Source organism: Pseudomicrostroma glucosiphilum (assembly GCF_003144135.1).
Source record: "Pseudomicrostroma glucosiphilum strain MCA 4718 unplaced genomic scaffold BCV69scaffold_18, whole genome shotgun sequence".
Taxonomy (NCBI): domain Eukaryota; kingdom Fungi; phylum Basidiomycota; class Exobasidiomycetes; order Microstromatales; family Microstromataceae; genus Microstroma; species Microstroma glucosiphilum.
In genome coordinates, this window is record NW_020289930.1 from 267,641 (window position 1) to 285,823 (window position 18,183).

At 57.4% G+C, this 18,183-nt stretch overlaps 6 protein-coding genes across 6 annotated transcripts; 2 read left to right on the forward strand and 4 right to left on the reverse strand.

The window, feature by feature from the left end:
- Positions 1-32: 32 nt before the first annotated feature.
- On the reverse strand, positions 33-1,603 carry BCV69DRAFT_263978 (hypothetical protein). The gene is made up of 2 exons (XM_025490744.1): positions 1,383-1,603; positions 33-1,244 (listed from the first exon to the last, which is right to left on the reverse strand). Exon 2 carries the CDS (start codon positions 1,124-1,126, stop codon positions 314-316), a length of 813 nt encoding a protein of 270 aa, XP_025345288.1. The 5' UTR covers positions 1,127-1,244; positions 1,383-1,603; the 3' UTR covers positions 33-313.
- BCV69DRAFT_235338 (kinase-like protein) lies at positions 1,391-1,864 on the reverse strand (the record flags this gene model as incomplete). Its single annotated transcript, XM_025489902.1, has 1 exon — positions 1,391-1,864. A coding segment is annotated over one exon (474 nt), but the record flags the coding sequence as incomplete, so codon positions are not given.
- Positions 1,865-6,276: 4,412 nt separating this feature from the next.
- Positions 6,277-10,785, reverse strand: BCV69DRAFT_314966 (hypothetical protein). The gene is made up of 2 exons (XM_025495162.1): positions 10,149-10,785; positions 6,277-10,073 (listed from the first exon to the last, which is right to left on the reverse strand). Exons 1-2 carry the CDS (start codon positions 10,678-10,680, stop codon positions 6,418-6,420), a joined length of 4,188 nt encoding a protein of 1,395 aa, XP_025345290.1. The 5' UTR covers positions 10,681-10,785; the 3' UTR covers positions 6,277-6,417.
- Positions 10,786-11,123: 338 nt separating this feature from the next.
- Positions 11,124-12,986, forward strand: BCV69DRAFT_253233 (hypothetical protein; the record flags this gene model as incomplete). The annotated part of the gene is made up of 1 exon (XM_025490508.1): positions 11,124-12,986. A coding segment is annotated over one exon (1,863 nt), but the record flags the coding sequence as incomplete, so codon positions are not given.
- A 1,843-nt stretch (positions 12,987-14,829) lies between these two features.
- On the forward strand, positions 14,830-16,668 carry BCV69DRAFT_288611 (PLC-like phosphodiesterase; the record flags this gene model as incomplete). The annotated part of the gene is made up of 2 exons (XM_025493637.1): positions 14,830-15,082; positions 15,110-16,668. The coding sequence occupies 2 exons, from the start codon at positions 14,830-14,832 to the stop codon at positions 16,666-16,668; spliced, it is 1,812 nt and encodes a 603-aa protein (XP_025345292.1).
- BCV69DRAFT_285429 (hypothetical protein) lies at positions 16,434-17,962 on the reverse strand. Its single transcript, XM_025493389.1, has 4 exons — positions 17,541-17,962; positions 17,221-17,433; positions 17,039-17,127; positions 16,434-16,959 (listed from the first exon to the last, which is right to left on the reverse strand). Exons 1-4 carry the CDS (start codon positions 17,809-17,811, stop codon positions 16,885-16,887), a joined length of 648 nt encoding a protein of 215 aa, XP_025345293.1. The 5' UTR covers positions 17,812-17,962; the 3' UTR covers positions 16,434-16,884.
- Between the last annotated feature and the right edge of the window lie 221 nt (positions 17,963-18,183).

Consider the following 18,183-nt stretch of genomic DNA (forward strand, 5'->3'; position numbering starts at 1 on the left):
CACGCCAGACGACGAATGTAGACTCACGAGGAGCAATAGCTCTAGACGGCGTGCCTGCAATGATATTACTCAAGAGGGGAGTTCCGTGACCAATGTCTGTACATGCGTGGTGGAGGTGGTAATGACTGACTGAAGACATGCGTGAATGGAGCACAAGTGAATAGAGAGAGGGCTAGCAAGGGAAAGAGAAGGGATCGGGACAGAAACTACAAGTGCTATTTGACAAGTGCGTGCGTGCGTGCGTGCGTGCGAGCGTGCAAAGGAGGAGAGACGACGTATTCCAATGGCATACTCATGTCCCTAGACTGTGCTTCTACGAGAAGGCGTCTGCATCTTCATCCTCATCCAGGTCCATGGAAAAGTCTTCTTCTCCTCCTCTCCTCGAGCCATAGTGCTCGTCATACTCCCCCTCGTCCTCTTCGGCCAGAGTCTCGTCGGCAAAGTGCAGTCCGAGAACGGCACTCTCGTCTGCTCCTGTTCCCGCACCGCCCATGATACCGTATCCATACCTCCCACCATGGCCATGGCCATGGGCTTCACCATGCCCTTCATCTTCTTGCCAATTCTCCAGCATTTCCCCACTCGAGTCGCCAGTCCATTCATTCGCGGCAAATTCTCGGGCTTCCGGGTCTGGATCGTGGGCAAGAACGGTGCAGAGGAACAAGTCGTCCTCTTGGATCAGCGCACCGCGAATCGACAGAGCAGGCGTGTCCGGTGCGACCTGGGCAGCAATGGAAGAGGAGCTCCTGTCGGCTAGATCGTTGCCGCCGTTGCCATCACCGCTCGCCTCCTCCAGGGCATCGATGGCGCTGCCAAGGGAGGACGAAGAGTGAATCGTAGACAGACCTGATCGAGTGCGAGGCAGATCAAAATCGGGCAACTGGTCCAGCTCGCTAGCCCTCAAGCCTTCCCTCATCTTCTCCTGCACAGCAGCCAGGACAGGGTGTTGAAGAATCTCCTCGACCGAGGGTCGCTTGTGAGGATGCGAAGACAGCATTGACCGGATCAGCCGGAAGAGGGAGACGGAGATCATCGAAAAGTCTACGTCGGACAAGTCGTCGTTGCGCAGCTTTTGCCATGGCTCGCCATTGTCGGGCATCACCACATTGCCCACCGCCTCGACCATGATCAGACCCAGACTAAAGATGTCGGCCGCTTTGCTGTACTGGGCTTGGGAGATAATCTCGGGAGCCAAATATTCTCGATCGCCTTCGCGTTCGAGGTTGCAGGCTTTGCTACCCCATCTTGCCTTTCTTGTAGCATTGGGGTCCAGCGAATTCGTAGCACTGGATGCAGCAGGAGGCGGCAGACCAGCAGCAATGGGATCCGTTGGGCCGACTTGAGCGCCAGAGAGGATCACCGCAGGCTCGACGGTTGGCCACCTCGATGCAAGGCCAAAGTCTCCAATCTTGAGGCTTCCGATTTCGGTGACAAAGATGTTGGCCGGCTTGAGGTCCAAGTGCAGAACGCCGTGAGAGTGAATGTGCTGCAGGCCCGACGAGAGCTCAGCAAGGACCTTCCATAGACGAGGCTCATCGAGCGTTCCCACGAGGTACCCATAGCCTTCGAGGAAAAAGGAGAGCGTTCCGAGGGGACACAGCTCGGTTTGGATGAAGAGGTGGCTGTCCTCCTCCCAGGCGTCGACGAGGGAGATGACATTGGCATGCCCTCCGAGGTGTCGGAGAATGTCCACTTCCTCCAAGTGACGCAGACGATCACGCGGTCCGACGAAGCGTCGCTTCATCCTCTTTACAGCAGTCACCTCGCCACTAGACTTGTCTTCTACCTTGACAGCTTCGCTGAATTCTCCCGAGCCCAGAACGGCCAGCTGTGTAAAGTGAGCCTGGAACCGCCCGATTCCACTGTGCTTTGGTGCAGTCGGAGTTGCGACGAGCGATGTGTCCTTGGGCAGGCCAGAGGTACCGCTCCTGCCCTTGCTCTTGCTGCCTCCCGCAGTGTACCGCTGAGAGTCCTTTGCTTGCCGACGAGGCGGTGAAGGAGTGGTGCCCAGCCGTGCAGCCTCGAACCACTTGATGGGCCCTCCTGCCCGAGTAGGAGTACTTGGAATAGGGAACAGGCCCGTAGTGGGCGTATTCATGGGAAAGGTCCCGTCACCACCGACGCCAAAAGACGCCTTGCGCTGCAGACCGAGTCCAGGCCTAGAGCGGTTGCGTGAGAAGGGGGGACGTACCGATAGGGATCCGCCGCCATTCGCCTCTTCGCCTTCGCTGACATCGCTTCCTTGCAGCATGCCCAGACGGGAGCGAGGACGAGGCCCGCCTACCTGTTCAGAAAATGAACGCGCAATGGCCGGTCGATCACCAGGCTTGCCGACGGTGTTGCTGGCATCCGCCTTTGAATGCAATGTGGTAGATGCAGGGAGGATAGCATTGGTTCGTGTCCGCCTCATAGGATGGCGGGAGCTCACCAGGGCAGGAGCCTGGGCGGTGTTCTTGCTGACCGAGAGGTAATTGTTATCGCTTGGCCCCGCAGGCAATGACGTGACAAACACCTTTGTCGACGGCGAGATGGACAGACTTGGCGTAGGAACAAAGTCGGGAGAACGGTCTTCGTCTTGCCGAGGCAAGGAGCTGAAGCGAGGCCAGTCTTGACCACTCTTGAGATCGCTTCCACTTCCGCTGACCGAAACCAGATTCATCGTTGGGCTATCGCACGTGTCTCCGAGCACGGGAGACTCGCCTCCGCTACTGACCGAATCTCGACCTGGTGAGAGCGATGGCACTGTGAGGGACGAAGAGGCGCTCAAGGAAGACGGAGGAGGCGCCATGGAAAAGTTGCCAAAGAAGGGTCGACTGGAGGCAGTGGGTCGCAAGACTGAAGGGGGTGGCTGACGATTGGCTGGCCCTGCGATGGAGCTGCTGCCGCCAATGGCTCCGCCCTTGAATTGCTGTGCGAGTCCACCCGCGGGGAGCTTCTTCATGGGAGTATCTGGCATTACCGAGGGACCCTGCTGTCCACCTGCGCCCACCGTCATTCCACCCAAGCTTGCACGACGGACTGCAGCGGCGACGACTTCTTTCAGACCCATCGCAGCTGCCATGCTTGGTGGAGGCATAGTCGACGTCGCAGCAGAAGCAGCGGCGACTGCAACATTGGCTCCAAAGTTCGGTCGAGGCGGTAGCGGCAACAATTCGCCGTCGGCCGTTGCTACTCCGCGCGTTCGCTTAGAGACGAGACCAGTAGACATGAATGCCGTCTGCAATGGCTTGATGTTCTTGAAGTTCTGCGGAGTCGAATACGGCTCGCCTGCTTCCATCGATGCAAGCCCCTCGGGGACACTGATGGTCCTCTGACTTGCACCGCAATCGGGTGAAGAAGGCCCGCTCTCCACGCCACCGGGAGTGAAAGTGGCCTGATTAGCCAGAGAAGAACGCTGAATAGGGCCAAAGGGATTAAAAGGGCCGCGGTGATTCATGCTGGCCGGCTTGGGTCGGGCAGGGGTACCGGAGAGGCTGTCGCAAGAAGTCGACTTGCGGGTTCGGGCTGGACTGTTGCCGAAGACCAGAGAGCCAGTCCCTCCCATGTTGCCTCCGAGCAGGCCCTTTTCTGGGGTGTCATCGAAGCCTGCCGTCAAGAACTTGCCGCCCGGCCTAAAGGGAGTGTCTGCCTGATCCTCCGTCGAAGTGAAGCTGAGGCCCAATCCAGAGTCGTCATGCAGGGAGTTGCCAGCCTTTGATGGAGTACCAGAAGCGTCCGAAGAGGTCAGCGCACGAGCTGCAATCAATCTATCCATTCTGCCTCCCCGATGGGAAGTCGAGGAGCGTCTACCGGAAGTGTGAGGCTCTCTCGGTATACCGCCCGGAGAAGACGACTCGCTCGGGAAGCGAAAGGACTGATTGACGGCCTGAGAATTCCCATCCAGCTGCTCCTCGTGGGAGACGCTAGCTCGCATTCGAGTCCCCTTGTCAGCTGCTGTGAGCCGCCTCTTGGCCTTGTGAGGCGAGGAAGAAGAGGAGATTGTGGACTTTCCCAGCTTCATAGATGGGAGGTTGAAGCTGTGACTTGACGAAGAGGAAGCTGAAGAAGTGGAGAGGCTGGCGCCATGTCGTGAGGGGCGAGTAATCATCACCGCGGGTGAGGCATCCTGACGACTTAGTGGCTGGCCGGCAGACGAAGAGGCAGACAGGCCAGGGGAAGACGAGGACGTCTTCGACCCGCGCTGGATGGGTTCACTCCCACCGGCCGAACCTCGTCTTTGCAGCGCAACTTTCCAACTTAAAGGGCCAGGCTGCAGGAAACCATTGGAGGCAGCCATTGGCATGGAAAAGTCCGCTTTCAAGTGCGAGCCAAGACTTCCATCGCTGCTGCCCATGGGCGTGGGGCTAGGGGGGGCTCCAATGTCCGTGTCCGAGTCTAGCTCCATGGAGGGTGTTCCCATCCGATTGGGGACCTCCGCCTCGCCGGGTCTTCTGCTGGCCGACAAGAACGTCGGCGTCCTCCCTCTCCTCTGTGCTACGCTAGATACATCCTGCGTCGACTCAATCGTCTTAGACCGCACATGCCGCTGACCATGTCTCTGCTTTGCAGCATGCACGCTCGGGGATTGGCCCTCGAAGCTTCGCTCATCTGCAGAGGTCTCGCTGCTCTCAGAGTCTCCCTCGTTGATGCTCTCATGCTTTCTGGTCACACGCAGAGGAGGTGGTGCAAGGCTGCTGCCATGCAGCCTGAATGTCCTCTTCAGGCCAGTCCCAAATCCTCCCTCGCTTGCCTCTGGCTGTTCTTGCTCCCTAGGCTTCTCACTCTGGTCTGAAAGAGGCGAAAAGGGGCCAAAGGCAGAGGTCCTAGTCATCTTGTTCATCGAGCTTGGGTAGGGAGCGGCATGATCGTCCTCCGCGGCCGTCCTAGACGTGACGGCCCCGAAGCGCAAGTCAGCAGCAGCCGTCTTGGCCAGAGTGACTGGTGGAGTCATGCTGACTTGCGCAAAGTGGTCTTCCAAGTCATCATCGGCAGCAGTCGAAGGGCCCTTGCTGCTGTGCGCCGCCGGATGCATAGAGAGCCTGGGACGAGCAGCGCTGTGCAAAGCAGTCTTGGACTCGGGGCCGCCGCTGGTACTTGCACTGGCTGACCCAGTCTGGGACGTCCGCTTCTGGGGTACCGAGCTCGTCATTTGGGCTGCCCTGGTCTGCTGCCGAGAAACACTCGCCTCCCGGGGGGCATCGAGGGGATTTTCGGTCACTTCGCTCCCATTGTCAGAGTTGGGACTCTCGAGCGGTGGCGCCACCTCTTCCTCCTCGTCGGCACTGCTATGCTCCGTCTGTTGACGCGTCCGACGAGTCCAAGCAGCAGACTCTGCTCCTGAAGCCGCATAGCCGCTGACCTTGCGCCCCGTCTGGCCACCGGATCTTTGTCTAGCCGTCGCGCCGCCGGTGCGTTGGTGAGGCTGCTGATTGCTGAGCATAGTGGCGTCCTTGAGCGGTTGCCGCAAAGATGGCAGACTATGGTCCTGTTGCTCCTGCTGCTGACGCCGCCTTTGTGCGCTAGGCAGAGCGGGGTTGGAGGGCCCGGGTAGAGGCTTTTGCGGTGAAGGAGAAAGAGAGGCTCTAGGGGTCTGCATAGGCGAGTAGCATGCCGATTTGACCTTTGTTGGATGACGAGAGTGAGGAGAGAGAGACGGCGAAGACGCAGGAATGGACGTCGTCATCATCCTCGCGCTTCAGCGCACGCGATGTATATTCAATACGGAGAGCAAGGCCGCAACGGCGCGAGTAGCCACGAGGGCAGATTCGCTAGATGCTCAGCGTGGCGCTACTTTCGTATTGCCGCCTATGTCGTTGTGTTGCGTTTGTGAAGGGAGCGTGACGAGAGTAAACGATGTGAAAGGGCGAGACGCGTCCTTGTTGTGAAAGCTAGTGTTGCGTGGGTGGGGTAAGGTTGAGAATGGAGGGTGGGAAGATGGTCTGGAGTGTAGCCGTTGGGAAAGTGGTGAGACGTTGCAGTAGGGGGTATAGAGGGACGTCAAGAGGTCAGAACAGCTACGACGATTCCTTGTAATCTGACGGTGGAAAGAGGATGCCCAGGTGGTGATGGTGAGGAAGGGGGGGGAGAAGGGGGGCGGACCGGCGGATGCTCAATCTGACACTCTAGGCGTTGCGCCTCGGAAAGGCAGGCGCGCTTCTCGCTTCCCTCTGGCCGTCTCACTTGCACAAGCCGCGACTCGCCACGCGACGGACTTCTGCTCCCGTTCCGACCGCCACCGGCTGCGACCCAGGAACCGATTACGGTGCATGTGTCACAGGGCAAGCCACAAACTGAAATGTCAACAGACTGAATTGATGAAACACAAGGTATGATGACAACACGACGACAGGACCACACTGACAAGCGGTGACGGAGGATGACAAAGGCAAAGTGGTATCGGAGCGTTACAGTGCGCCCATCTTAATGCCATGTTGCCATTCAGGCGACGGGCAGGAATCTCAGCAGGTATGCGTCTAGTCGACCTCGGCTCCACCACATCGAGTCGACCTTGACGTGGTGCTCGGCCCATCCCTCTTCGAAACCCCTTCGGATCCTCTCTTGAACGCGAGAATACGCAGCCTTGATGGAGTCATCAGCAACATCGAGTCTCATCGCACAAGCTTCGGCCCAAGGCACAAAGACTTCTGGCCCACTGCCACTGGCCGTATTGTAGGTCGCGGCCGCCTTTGCAATGTTGGAGAGGGCATTGAGCAGAGCCAGCAGGACCGGCTGTGAGACCGTCAGCTTCTCCACGCCACTCACTGCATCGCGTTGCAGCAAAGCAGCCTCTGCTCGTCCATGCTGTACCTTGAGCCTTTGCAGAACAGGCAAGATGGCCGTCTCTGGATTCGAAGAGGACAAGGCTGAGAGAAGAGCGTCTTCTACAACTTCCTCGCCGCCAATGGGACGCTGCGGGGCTGGTGTACCTCGGTATACGTTGTTATGGTACGTGTCGTTCTGCGGTCCACGAGCGGCCTGATAGGACGTGGGGCCAGGTGGCCAAGGGGCATAGGCGTTCGGTGGTCCGCCAATCGGAGGATGAGAGGGGTATGGAGGACCTCCTGGGCCAAAGGAGCTTGGCTGGGCAAAGGGAGACTGGAATGGCTCAATTGGAACCCACGGACTCTGTGGATGTCCAGGAGAAATTTGTCGTGCCAAATTAGCAGCCGAAGAGGGTGCCGGAGGTACCTCGCGATGGATGCCGCTGCGCTTCAGTTCCTCAAGAGTCTTGGACAGTGCTTCATTCTGAGTCGAGAGATCTGTCACTTGTTTGCTCATCAACGTCAAAGCGCTGCTCATTTCGGCAATGGACTTTTCCGTCGCCTTCAAGGCTGTGCCTTGTTCGGCGACGATGGACTTGCGCACGTCGGTAAGGCCACTGCCGATCACCGCCTCTACTCTCTGTGCTACACCGAGCATCGTCTGCTCAAAGTGAGGCGCAAGTACCTGGGTGACTACCTCGACGGCCGTCCTCTGAGCCACGGGCACTACGCCAGCGGAGACTGCTCGAGTGATGTTAGTGTGAACATCTGGTCGGTCGATCAACCTCGAGAGCTCTGCAGGCAAATGTTGCTGCACTGCTTCGCTAAAGCCACCACGCATCTCGGTCTGAGTGACACTTCGCAAAGATGCCAGGACTTGAGGGACAATGGCGGCGTTGATCTCTGCAGAGAGAATCTTGGCAACCTCACCCGCAATGGTCGACAATGAGGAGGGTGGTAGCTCGACGGCCGGAGAAGCATGGGTGGTTTTGGCAGAAGACGAGATCATTTTGCCAAGCTTGTCCGTCAAACGAGTCTCCATCGATTGGAGGTGCTTCTGGAGTGCGGCGTCGTCGAAGCCGACTTCCTTTGGCTCAGCGTCGTTTGCAGATCGGCTCTTGAGGTCAGCCTTGGCATGTGTAGAAGCGCCATTCGTGACCGTATCAGCATTGGTCGTCGACGACGCAGTCCTCGAGTGCGTGCCGTCTTCATTGGCCACGGCTTTTTTGGTTTTGCTGCCGCCTCGCGTTCCCCGCCTCGAGTGCGTACGGCCCTGCTCGGCCATACTGATGGAGCCTGGTTGGGCCGCCGTGGCGCTAGAGACGGGTGCTGTGGTTTGCGACTGGTGCGAGGAAGGTAGCATATCGGCGGTCGGCAGCTCCGAAAATTGCATCGTCGCCTCTCCTCGCTCGAGCGATGAGCGGGCTTGATCGTGTGTGGCATCGTCTGCTGCTACAGGCTGCTCGGCGACGGACTTGACCTCGCCGCCCTCTGCTGTGTCTCGGCCCGTGACTTCATGGGGCACGTCAGCAGTCTGCTCCACTTTTGCGTCCTCATATTGCTTTGAGTCATCGGCTAGGGCCCGGGCTGTCGACGGCTGGTCGTCATCTGGGTCAGAAACCGGTGATGGCAGCGGAATTTCAAACGAGTGCACCCCTCCAGGATGGACGGCAAAGATTTTGAAGCCATCGACTGCATCATTGCTTTGCTTTCTGGTGATGCTGAAAGAGGTGCATGGCTCGGGCAGGGCATACTCAATCAGTCGCTGAGGGCTGTGAAGGGACCACTGGTGCTTCGGACCACCGGATGACACGAGTAGCTGCAGAGTAAAGATGGAGGAACGAGCGCTGTTGGCGAGGAAGAGTGTCGACGCTTCTTCATTGAAGTGGGCCAAGTTGAAGTGATCTCCCGGCATGTTCTGGAAGCGCCAAATGTATCGCCAGCCATTCTGGACATCGAAGAGGCCGATGATCGTGTTGCGAGCGAACCCTACGAGGATAGCAGTCCGACCCTCTTCCTTTGCGCTTTCCTGAGGATGGACAGGCGCGATGAAGCTCACGGGTGGTAGGGGCTCGTCAATGTCGCCCAAGGGTGGCAGATTGACCCTGGCAAGACCTCCTGCAGCCGAGGACCTGACTACGACTTGTACTTCGCTGCCCACTTCAATTGCAGCATAGGCTGAACGCTGCGACGCAATCGCAGCTGCCACCACCTGGTGTTCGTGAGACACGCTCGCTTGAGCTTGCGTCGATTGCGACAATTGGCCGAGATCCGAAAAGAGGTGCGCCATTGCTGCCTTGACTGATCCCCCCGGCTGGGCGTCAATTAGTGCGCATAGATGCGCATCATACGAGTACTTGCTGCCTTGCTGGCAAGCGAGAAGCCTGTAGTTGGACAATTGGGAGCTGATCGTAGCCAGGGCTTCGCTCTGGAAGCTGCCGTCAAGGGTTACTTTCCATACAAAGGTGCCTTCTGCCTTGCCGTCCTCGGATCCATCGAACACGGCCAGCACACGCCAATCGCTTTCATCACTCGCAGCAAAGGCCCTGATGGTGAGGATCGTACGTTTGTGCGGGACCTGCAACATGGCTCGCTCGCCAGTGCGCAGATGGAGGAGACGGATTCTGCCCTTGTTCATGGCGTACGCGACGACGTCCTCACCCAGATTCGTAATCTTGGAGGTATGGAGTTGAGACAACAATTGGGACTCCTTGATTCCTTCTGCGTAAATGTCCGAAGCGTGGTGCTCGAATGACGAATCCACGAGTGCGATTTGAGAAATCTCGAGCTTGGCAGGGTGCAGGCTGTTGACACCTGCAGGCTGAGGGGCCACAAGGTCCAGATCGATGGTCGTGGTCATCGGAGATTGCTGAGTGTTCGAAAGACCAGAGGTGGATTCCTCAGCAAATGAGTGTTCGCGATGCAAAGCCGCGACATACTTTGAGGCGAGGAATTCTTCCGCTGGCTTCAGCTCGATGCGATCCGAGGATGCTCGCACATCTTTCTTTAGGCTAATCTTTTGGAAGGGTGGAGGACCGGGTATAGATTGTGGTGCAACACTGCTAGCAGACGCCGATTTTGTGCTGGATACACCATCTTCTTCCTTGAGCTGTGGCTCCGCAGGTCTTCGAACAAGCCCGGTGTCCAATGTCTTTGCGGGTTGCGTGGGCTTTACTTCACCAGGGAGAAATTGATCAAAAGAGCTCTGAAAGTCAAACTTGCTAGGCTGGGCAGCTGCATGTGCATAGGACGTCTGCGAAGATGGAACAGGTGGCCGAGTTTGCTGAGGCTCAGGTGAGTGAGATTGCTCTGCTGCTGCCTGGGGCGCTGGTGCTACGGAAAGGCGGTAAAGCTGACGTCAGTGGCCAGCGCTCCATGATCACTTTTGGGTTGTCGAGGGCGACTCACTCGTCTTGCGCTCCTCTTGCACTAGTTCAAAGCTGGTGGCGGGTCCGGTCAAGAGTCCCAGCAGTCGAGCCTTGGCAATGTCAGAGGAAGGGCTCGATGGAAGTGGATCTTCGGTGACTCTGCTACCGAGAGCTCTGCGCGACCTCGAGCCCGTCGAAGGAGCATTTGATGGCCCAGCAGTAGCACTCGTTGCATCTGCAGACACTGATGAGCTCTCTGCGCCTCTGGCAGGAGCGGCAGGAGGGGTCGCTGTGCTAAGCAAGCTCAAGAGCGAGGCATGGGGAGCAAAGGAAGTGGGAGGAGAAGCCAGGCCGGGTGAGAGCAGACTTGACAAGTCCGTGGGACTACGAGGACCATTCTTGACGGCGGTAGCTGGAGAGGAGGGCGAGGCTAATGAGGAAGGGGCAGAAGGTGGCGATGGTGGCAACGGTGAAGGTGAGGGAGAGGGAGCATGCTCTGTAGCCTTTGCTGATGCTGATGGCGAGAGCTGTGAGCCCGCCTTGTTGAGCAATGCCAGGAGGGGATTGGACATGGTGACCACCAATTGCGAGGAGGGGGAAGAGGAGGGATGTCACGCCTGCGGGAACTCTGTCAGAGGGCAATGGCGATGGTGGTAGTGGCGGTGGTAGGATGTTCTCGAGGGCAATCGTAAAGGCGGAGGAAGAGGAAAATGGCATGCGTCGGAGATCAAATGGCGACGGAAGCGGAGAAGGGGCGTACGCACGACCGTTGCTCCCAAGGCGCGTCGTCGAGCTGAGCGAGGCAGCCTTCCTTCCCACCGCGGAAGCATTGCCCTCCATTGCCCAGCCGTATCTCCTCATCAAGCTCACCATCGCGCTCGAAGTCCTCTGACCTCATCTGACGACCCCTGTACGTACTGCAATACCGCGCGCTCCTCTCTCCTCTACGCCCGGGAGCTGGTGAAGAGTCACATGGGAGCCCGGCTCGCCTCGCGCTTGGCCGTGTAGCAGCACAATGCCCTCGACGGTCCCTCAACCCCTCGGCTCCAATCTCCCTCTCGCTTCATCGCTGCCCAAGGTGTCTTTCCGAAAGATCCCTGAACAAGAGGCCCAAGTACTGCTACTTCCTTCTGGCGTTAATGACCAGCAAAACGTCAATTATGGCTTCAATGACGGCTCACCCTTTGAGAAGCCGGAGCATTACATGCGCTTCGTCGAGCCCATCGAGGCCGATCTCAAGAAGCAGGTGGAGTATGACATGGACGAGCAGGACAAGGAATGGCTGGATGCCTTCAATGCCGACCGGCGCAAGGATCAGCTGGATACCATTTCCTACGAGGCTTTCGAAGTGATCATTGATCGGCTGGAAAAGGAATGGTTCGACCTCATGAGGCGCGTGCCCGCCAAACCCCAGCCAGCAGCCATTGGACCAGACGGCGAGCCGCTGACGGGGAACGAAGACACTCAGTGCGCCATTTGCGACGATGGCGAATGTGAAAACTCCAATGCCATCGTCTTTTGCGACGGCTGCAACCTTGCTGTGCATCAGGACTGCTATGGTATTCCCTATATCCCAGAAGGTCAATGGCTCTGTCGCAAGTGTACCGTGTCCCCCGACCGAGCCGTCTCCTGCATACTCTGCCCGAGTGAGGGCGGGGCTTTCAAGCAGACCACGCAAGGAAAGTGGGCTCATCTTCTGTGCGGACTATGGATCCCAGAGACGAGCGTGAGCAATCAAGTCTACATGGAGCCAATTGACTCGGTAGAGAAGATTCCCAAGGCCAGGTGGAAGTTGCAATGCTACCTATGTCGATCGCGACATGGAGCTTGTATCCAGTGTGACAACAAGACTTGCTTTACAGCCTTTCACGTCACCTGTGCTCGCAAAGCCAGTCTCCTGATCAAGACTCAGCGTCAAAGGACTACACATGACCATGGCAATAGCGATTCAGAAGACGAAGGAGAGCCGCTGCGTGCAATGTGTCACAAGCACCTTCCGCGACATCTCCGTCCAGCGGCTGGAAGCTTGGGCAAGCTGCCCGCTGATGATGACGACAGCAGCACACGAGCCAGTACTCCTGGCCTGCAGGCTAAGAAACCCTCTACCCGCAAGATTACCATTCGTAGAGGAGCCAATGGGGCCATCTCAGCAGTCCCCGCTGCACCTGCTGGTACCGCCAAGTCTGCTCGGGCCTACAAGAAGTCCTATCGAGCCGGCCCGCCTCTTGTCCCTTCTTACGTGATCGAAAGAGTTCTTGCGTACGTCAAGAAACTCACGCTGCGCAAAAAGGACCTCTTTATCATTCAGGTGGCCAAATTTTGGAGTCTCAAGAGAGAGGCAAGACGTGGGGCTCCTCTTCTCAAAAGGCTGCACCTCGAGCCTTGGACCGCTGCCACGTCTTCGACTCGTGAGGAGACCGAGGCCGATCGCGTACAGAAGCTCCAATTCATGCTCCTGCTTCGTGAAGACTTGGAAAGACTTCGCATGCTCGCCGAGCTTGCCAGAAAGAGGGAGCAGCAGAAGCTCCGCCAGATGAATCTCATCCGGACCACTTTGGTCGAGGGCGTACTGTTCCCCTTCCATGGCGATCTACGAGCAGCTCTGGAGAAGATTATCGCCCTCGATCGCAGCGGTCTCTTCATGAACCCAGTCTCTCGCTCAGAGGTTCCTGATTACTACGACGTCATCAAGAGTCCGATGGACTGGGCCAAGATTCTGGGAAAGGTCGACGACCATCAATACGCAACTGCGGAGGAATTTGCCGACGACGTCAATCTCGTCTGCAATAACGCAATTCTATACAACAAGGCAGACACTTCTTTTCACCGGACAGCCTTGAAAATCAAGGCGGCTGCTCAGCCTCTGTTGGCGGATCTCCACAGCATTCGAGAGCTTCACCGCACGGATGCAGCGGAAGCCGGTCTCAACGAGATCGAGGCTCTACACGATCCTGGAGAGCTTCAGCTGGAGCCTTCTCGCTCGTTGCTGCAAGCTCTGGACGAGTATGATCAAGAACGACGTGAAAGAACCATTGAAGATGGCGAAGACGTAGCGCAAGCACCCCGGAACCTCGTCGAAGACTTGATCAGGCAGTACCACACAGTCGAACGGCCTCCTCCACACGTGGAGACGCCCGAAGAAGAGGAACGACGCCTGCGTCGAGAAGCGGCAGCAGCGCAAAGGGAACAAAATCGGCTGAAGATGAACGCGGCCGCTGCAGAGTACCGCAAGAGGAGAAAGGCGGAAAAGGAGGCGGCCGCTGCTGCTGGCTTGACCAATAGCGGTCGGGCCTCCGGCAGCAGACTGGGAGCTCTGCAGGAAACGGATACCGGCGAGAGACGGCGATCATCTCGCTCAGCTCGAGGCAACGATGACGAGTCCATGTCTGCCGGCGGCAGCTCCCTTCGGCGATCGACCTCTTTGAGACATGGCAATGGCAACGGGCCGACGCCTCAAACATACTTGCGTAGGCGTCGTTCCGACGTCGCGTCATCTGGTGCCGAAACTGGTCAGCAATCGCCAAGAGGACTGACGGTCAGGAAATTGAATGAGCACGACACCTTTACTAGATTCGAGGCTGGTTGGATCTTGCCTGCAGGGACACACCGCGCGAGGAAGAGCATGGGAGCAGAGACGAGCTCAGCCTCTGCTACAGCCCCTTCCACCTCGAAGTCAAAGTCAAAGTCGGGATCGAACAGACAGCTCGACTCGCCGGCTGGCTCAAGCGAGCTTTCCGATGTGGGATCTCAGATGGCTGAGACTCCGAAGCAGTCAGCCAAGAAGGCATCGACGAGACCCATCGATTCGAGCCCTCTGCCCACAAGCAAGGCAGCTCGTCGCCGCCCTTCCGCGCAGGAGACTGCGAGACCTGCGAGACCTGCGAACCCTGTAAGCGATGCTGTCAAAGCGAACAAGAAGCGAAACAGAGCAAGTCTGCTCGACTCGGAGGTCACCTCTACCCCCAAGCGACCTCGTCGCAGCAGCGGCGTGGAACCAGTGGGTGCTAGCAAAACGCCGGTCACCCAATCAATGGAGCGTGGAAAGGCGACGCCTACCCCTCGGTCCTCCAAGAAGGGCGAGCCGGTCACGACATCGCCATCGACGGCGTTTCCTCACTTGACTCTCGTCTGGGCCAAGGTGATGTCCTATCCATACTACCCAGCGGCCATCGTGGACGAAGCAGACGAGTCTGTGCCTGCCCCTGTAGTCAAGGAAGGCGAGCGTCAAAAGGCAAAGGCGTCGTCGTCGTCGACTGAAACGTCGCCCCTACATCTGGTGCGCTTCTTTGATGAGCAGAGGTCCTTTGGCTGGGTGAGGCAGTCGAAGCTGGCGATGATGTTCGAAGACGACGCCGTGGATCAAGGCTTCGCAGGTGCGCCCAAGGCTCCGAGGTTGAGGCAAGAGATTGAAGAGGCCATGGAAGAGGCGAGGAAGAGTCTCGACGTCTGAGCCGATTTGTCGTTGTTCGTCCCACCTTGTATGTACCAATACCATTCATGTCACCCTTGTCATCGTCGCGACTTCGCTCTCTGCGTACGATCAGAGCTGCGCCGCCTTTCAGGAGATGCCGAGCTGGTGCCGAAGCGGGGGTGAGCCATGTGGAGGCCGCACAGCCAAGAAGCCCAATTCCCCGCGATCATGGCTGTCCTCATAAGGGAAGTAACGCCTTTGCTCTACTCCTTATCGCAAGCATCACCAGCTACCTCTGATCACCACCAACATGTCAAGCACTTCTACTCCATCTGATGGCTCCAAGCCATCTCTCACAGACAAGTTTGCCTCGCTGAACCCATTCAAGAAGAACAAGGACAAGGACAAGGTTAGGGAGGAAGGAGCTGGAGAAGAGGAGGAGGAAGCACCAGAACACACCGGCGATGAGGACCAGGGACAGGACCTCACCGAGGACAGTGTGGCCGGAGGTGGAAGGGGTACGGCTACTGGCGACATCGAAGAGCGCAAGCAGTTCCGCATCAGTCATGCTCTGCAGCGCTTCCTTGTAGAGCAAGGCGAGCTCCAGGAGAGCGACTTGGCTGGCGAGGCTGATCAGGATGGCTTTTCTCCTACTGGTCAAGCCTTGCAAGAGATCCTGGTCAGACAGCCTGCTATCCCACCTGCCTATGTCAATGACCGTACCCACCCACTGAGCAGCTATCTCATGTCCTCCAGCCACAATTCCTACATTGCCAATAGCTCGCAGCTACGAGGTAAGGCCTCTGCACACAGGTACACGCAGATCCTCAACTCCGGCATGCGCTGTGTAGAGATTGATTGTTGGGATAATGAGGATGATTCAGAGGAGCCCAAGGTGACGCACGGTTTGACTCTGACTGGCCACATCCCTTTCCGCGCCGTCGTCGAGGCCATTAATGCTGCCATGGACAAAGAGCTTGCCGCTGCTAAGCAGGCCGGCACTGCAACTCCTCTACCCATCTTCATCTCCGTCGAGAATCACTGCAGCCCAGCTGGACAGGTACGACTGGCTACGATCATGAGGGAGAACTTTGGAGAGAAGCTCGTGGTGGAGCCTCTGGACCCGGATGGAAAGCAGCCCAGGCTAGAGCAGCTCGAGGGAAGAATCTGTTGCATGGTCGAGCACTATGCCAGTGGAGAGACGGACGATCCCAAGTCTGCTGGTGACCAGGGAGGCATTGGCAAGGATGACAAGAAGGCCAAGGCAAACGTCAAGATTGTCCCCGAGCTCGCCTCGTTGGGAGTGTATGCGAACAGTATCAAACCTTCGGGTAGCGATTGGCTCAAGGAAGAGACAAAGGATCCTTCGAACCCGCTACTGAACATTGGCGAGGGCCCGCTGCTGGAAGCAATCGAAAAAGGTCACGCCCATGACGTGATCAGGCACAACAGCAAGGCCCTGCAGCGTGTCTACCCAGCTGGTACGAGGATCACGTCCAAGAATCTTCTCCCTCCCCCCTTCTGGGGCGTAGGCTCTCACGTCGTGGCTCTCAATGCTCAGACCTTCGATGCAGCTATGCAGCTCAACGAGGCCTGCTTCGACGGCACCGACGGCTTCGTCCTCAAGCCCGCCTATCTCCGTATGGAGAATGGCCAACCGCCCGCACCCCGCCCGACGGGTCAGACTAAACTCTCCATGACCGTCGCTGGTGCATCAGACTTGGTTCTACCCAGTGGACGCAAAGCAGACGAGGTGAAGCCTTATGTTACCTGCAGTCTCTATCATCCTCTGCTCTTGGGAGGAGAGGCTACAGAAGAGGACGAGAAGCGCAAGCCAAAGCGCAAGACGAGCGCCTATCGTGGGCACAAGCTCGCTGCATTGCACACTCACGATTCTCCCCCTGGTCACTCCCCCTTTTGGCATCATCCAGAGACACTCACTTGGACCTACCCAAAGGATGATCTCGTCTTTTTGCGCATCTTGCTCAAAAGTGATGATGCATTTGCACGCAACCCAGTCTTTGCCGTAGCGGCGGTGAGGGTCGCGGCACTCCAGACGGGACAGTGGGTCTTCTTGAGGCTGTTCAATTTGAGGGGTGAAAAGACAAAGGGAAGCTTGTGTGTCAAATTCGAAGTCGAAGACGTCTGAGTGGTCGCATGGAATGATGGCATGAGGAGGCTGAATGGAGGGAAATTATATTTGTACATTTGAGCAGAAAAGAAAGAGCCAGTCGAAATGAACAGCAGGTGTTTGTGATTGTACAAAGCAAGAGGTATACCAGCGAGCGAAGGGGAACCACGGGCGAAGGTAGCAAGCGATGAAAGCTGTCGCTGGCCCGCAGATAGAAATGATGCATCCTGTCCCTCAGGGTGGCATCTGTCTCAGCTGTTCGACTAGCTCGCGTTGATCTTGCGTCGCTTGCACTTGAGCCGGTAGGTCCTGTCAGGTCAGCGGTACAAATGAAGTCAGCAAAGGGGACATGAAAGGGGCGACAGTTCTCTTGTGTGCTTTGACCTACCTCTGCGAGCATCTCTGCCTGGCTGAGAGCGGTACTAAGTGTCTTGGCCACTTGCTCCAAGCGCTCGATTGGAAGTTCGCTAGCCGGCACTACCAAAGCGAGAGGGAAAGGACAACAGCTTCTGTCAGCGACGCGCCTCATATTCATCCCATGCCCTCTCTGTTCTCGACCCGTCAACTCACCCTCCTTCTCTCCCCATCCCTTTTTGCGAATCAGCGCCCTCCTCTGTTCCTCTCTGCTCCGAATCTCATCCAGCACTTCTTCACGATCCCTCAATGCCTGAGCCCATCGCTCTGGCAACTCTCGACGGTACTCTACAGCCGTCTCTGTGAGGTCGTCTGCCGTTTGCTGGAGATTGTCGATGCGCTTGTTGAGTTGCTCGTCGAAGGGCGCGACTGGGAGGGGATGTGGGAGAGAGAGATGAGCGTCCTAATTCTTGTCCAATCGCAAGCTCTCTCCATTACCCCTCTCCATTCACTCCCCTCTCCTCTGATCAACTCACCAGCACTCTTTCCCCCACCCTGTCTCTCCTTCCAATCCTTTCTAACCTTCATCCCATCAAATGTAACATTTCCCTCTACCAATCTCCTCTCCCCTTCCTCCAACCAAGCCTGAAGTAACTTCCGACAAACCTCTTCTTCTTGCGAACCAGAAAGACCATCGCGTTCTAACTGAGCGTGTAGGAGGGATTGGGCGTGGGAAAGGATGGTGTTGAGGGAGTGGGAGAGGTGGGTGGATGAGGGGAGGTCGAGGCGCGTAAAGGACGCGGGCATGTTGGGAGGATTGGGTGCAAGGAACGCAAGACCCTTTGGTAGAGATGAACTGCAGCTGTGGAGCACTAGAAGCTCTCGAGGACGACGTCTGAGTCTCTCACTGCTTTCGGGGAAGATGATAAGACAGACGAATGAGAATGGTAGGCTGCCATGGCGGTGAGAGAACAACAGCCGCCTCGTCGCGGAAGTGGAACCATTTCCACGCCACGCGATTTCTCCGCCCCCGCACAGCACAGGCAGACGCGCCAGGAAGAGGGCCACACACCACACGGCCAACGCTGAAGAGGCAGACTCGATGAGCATCACAATGTGAATGTGAATTGGACAGGGTTCAGACATGCTGTGATGTGATTCAATTGTTCCACTGGAGGC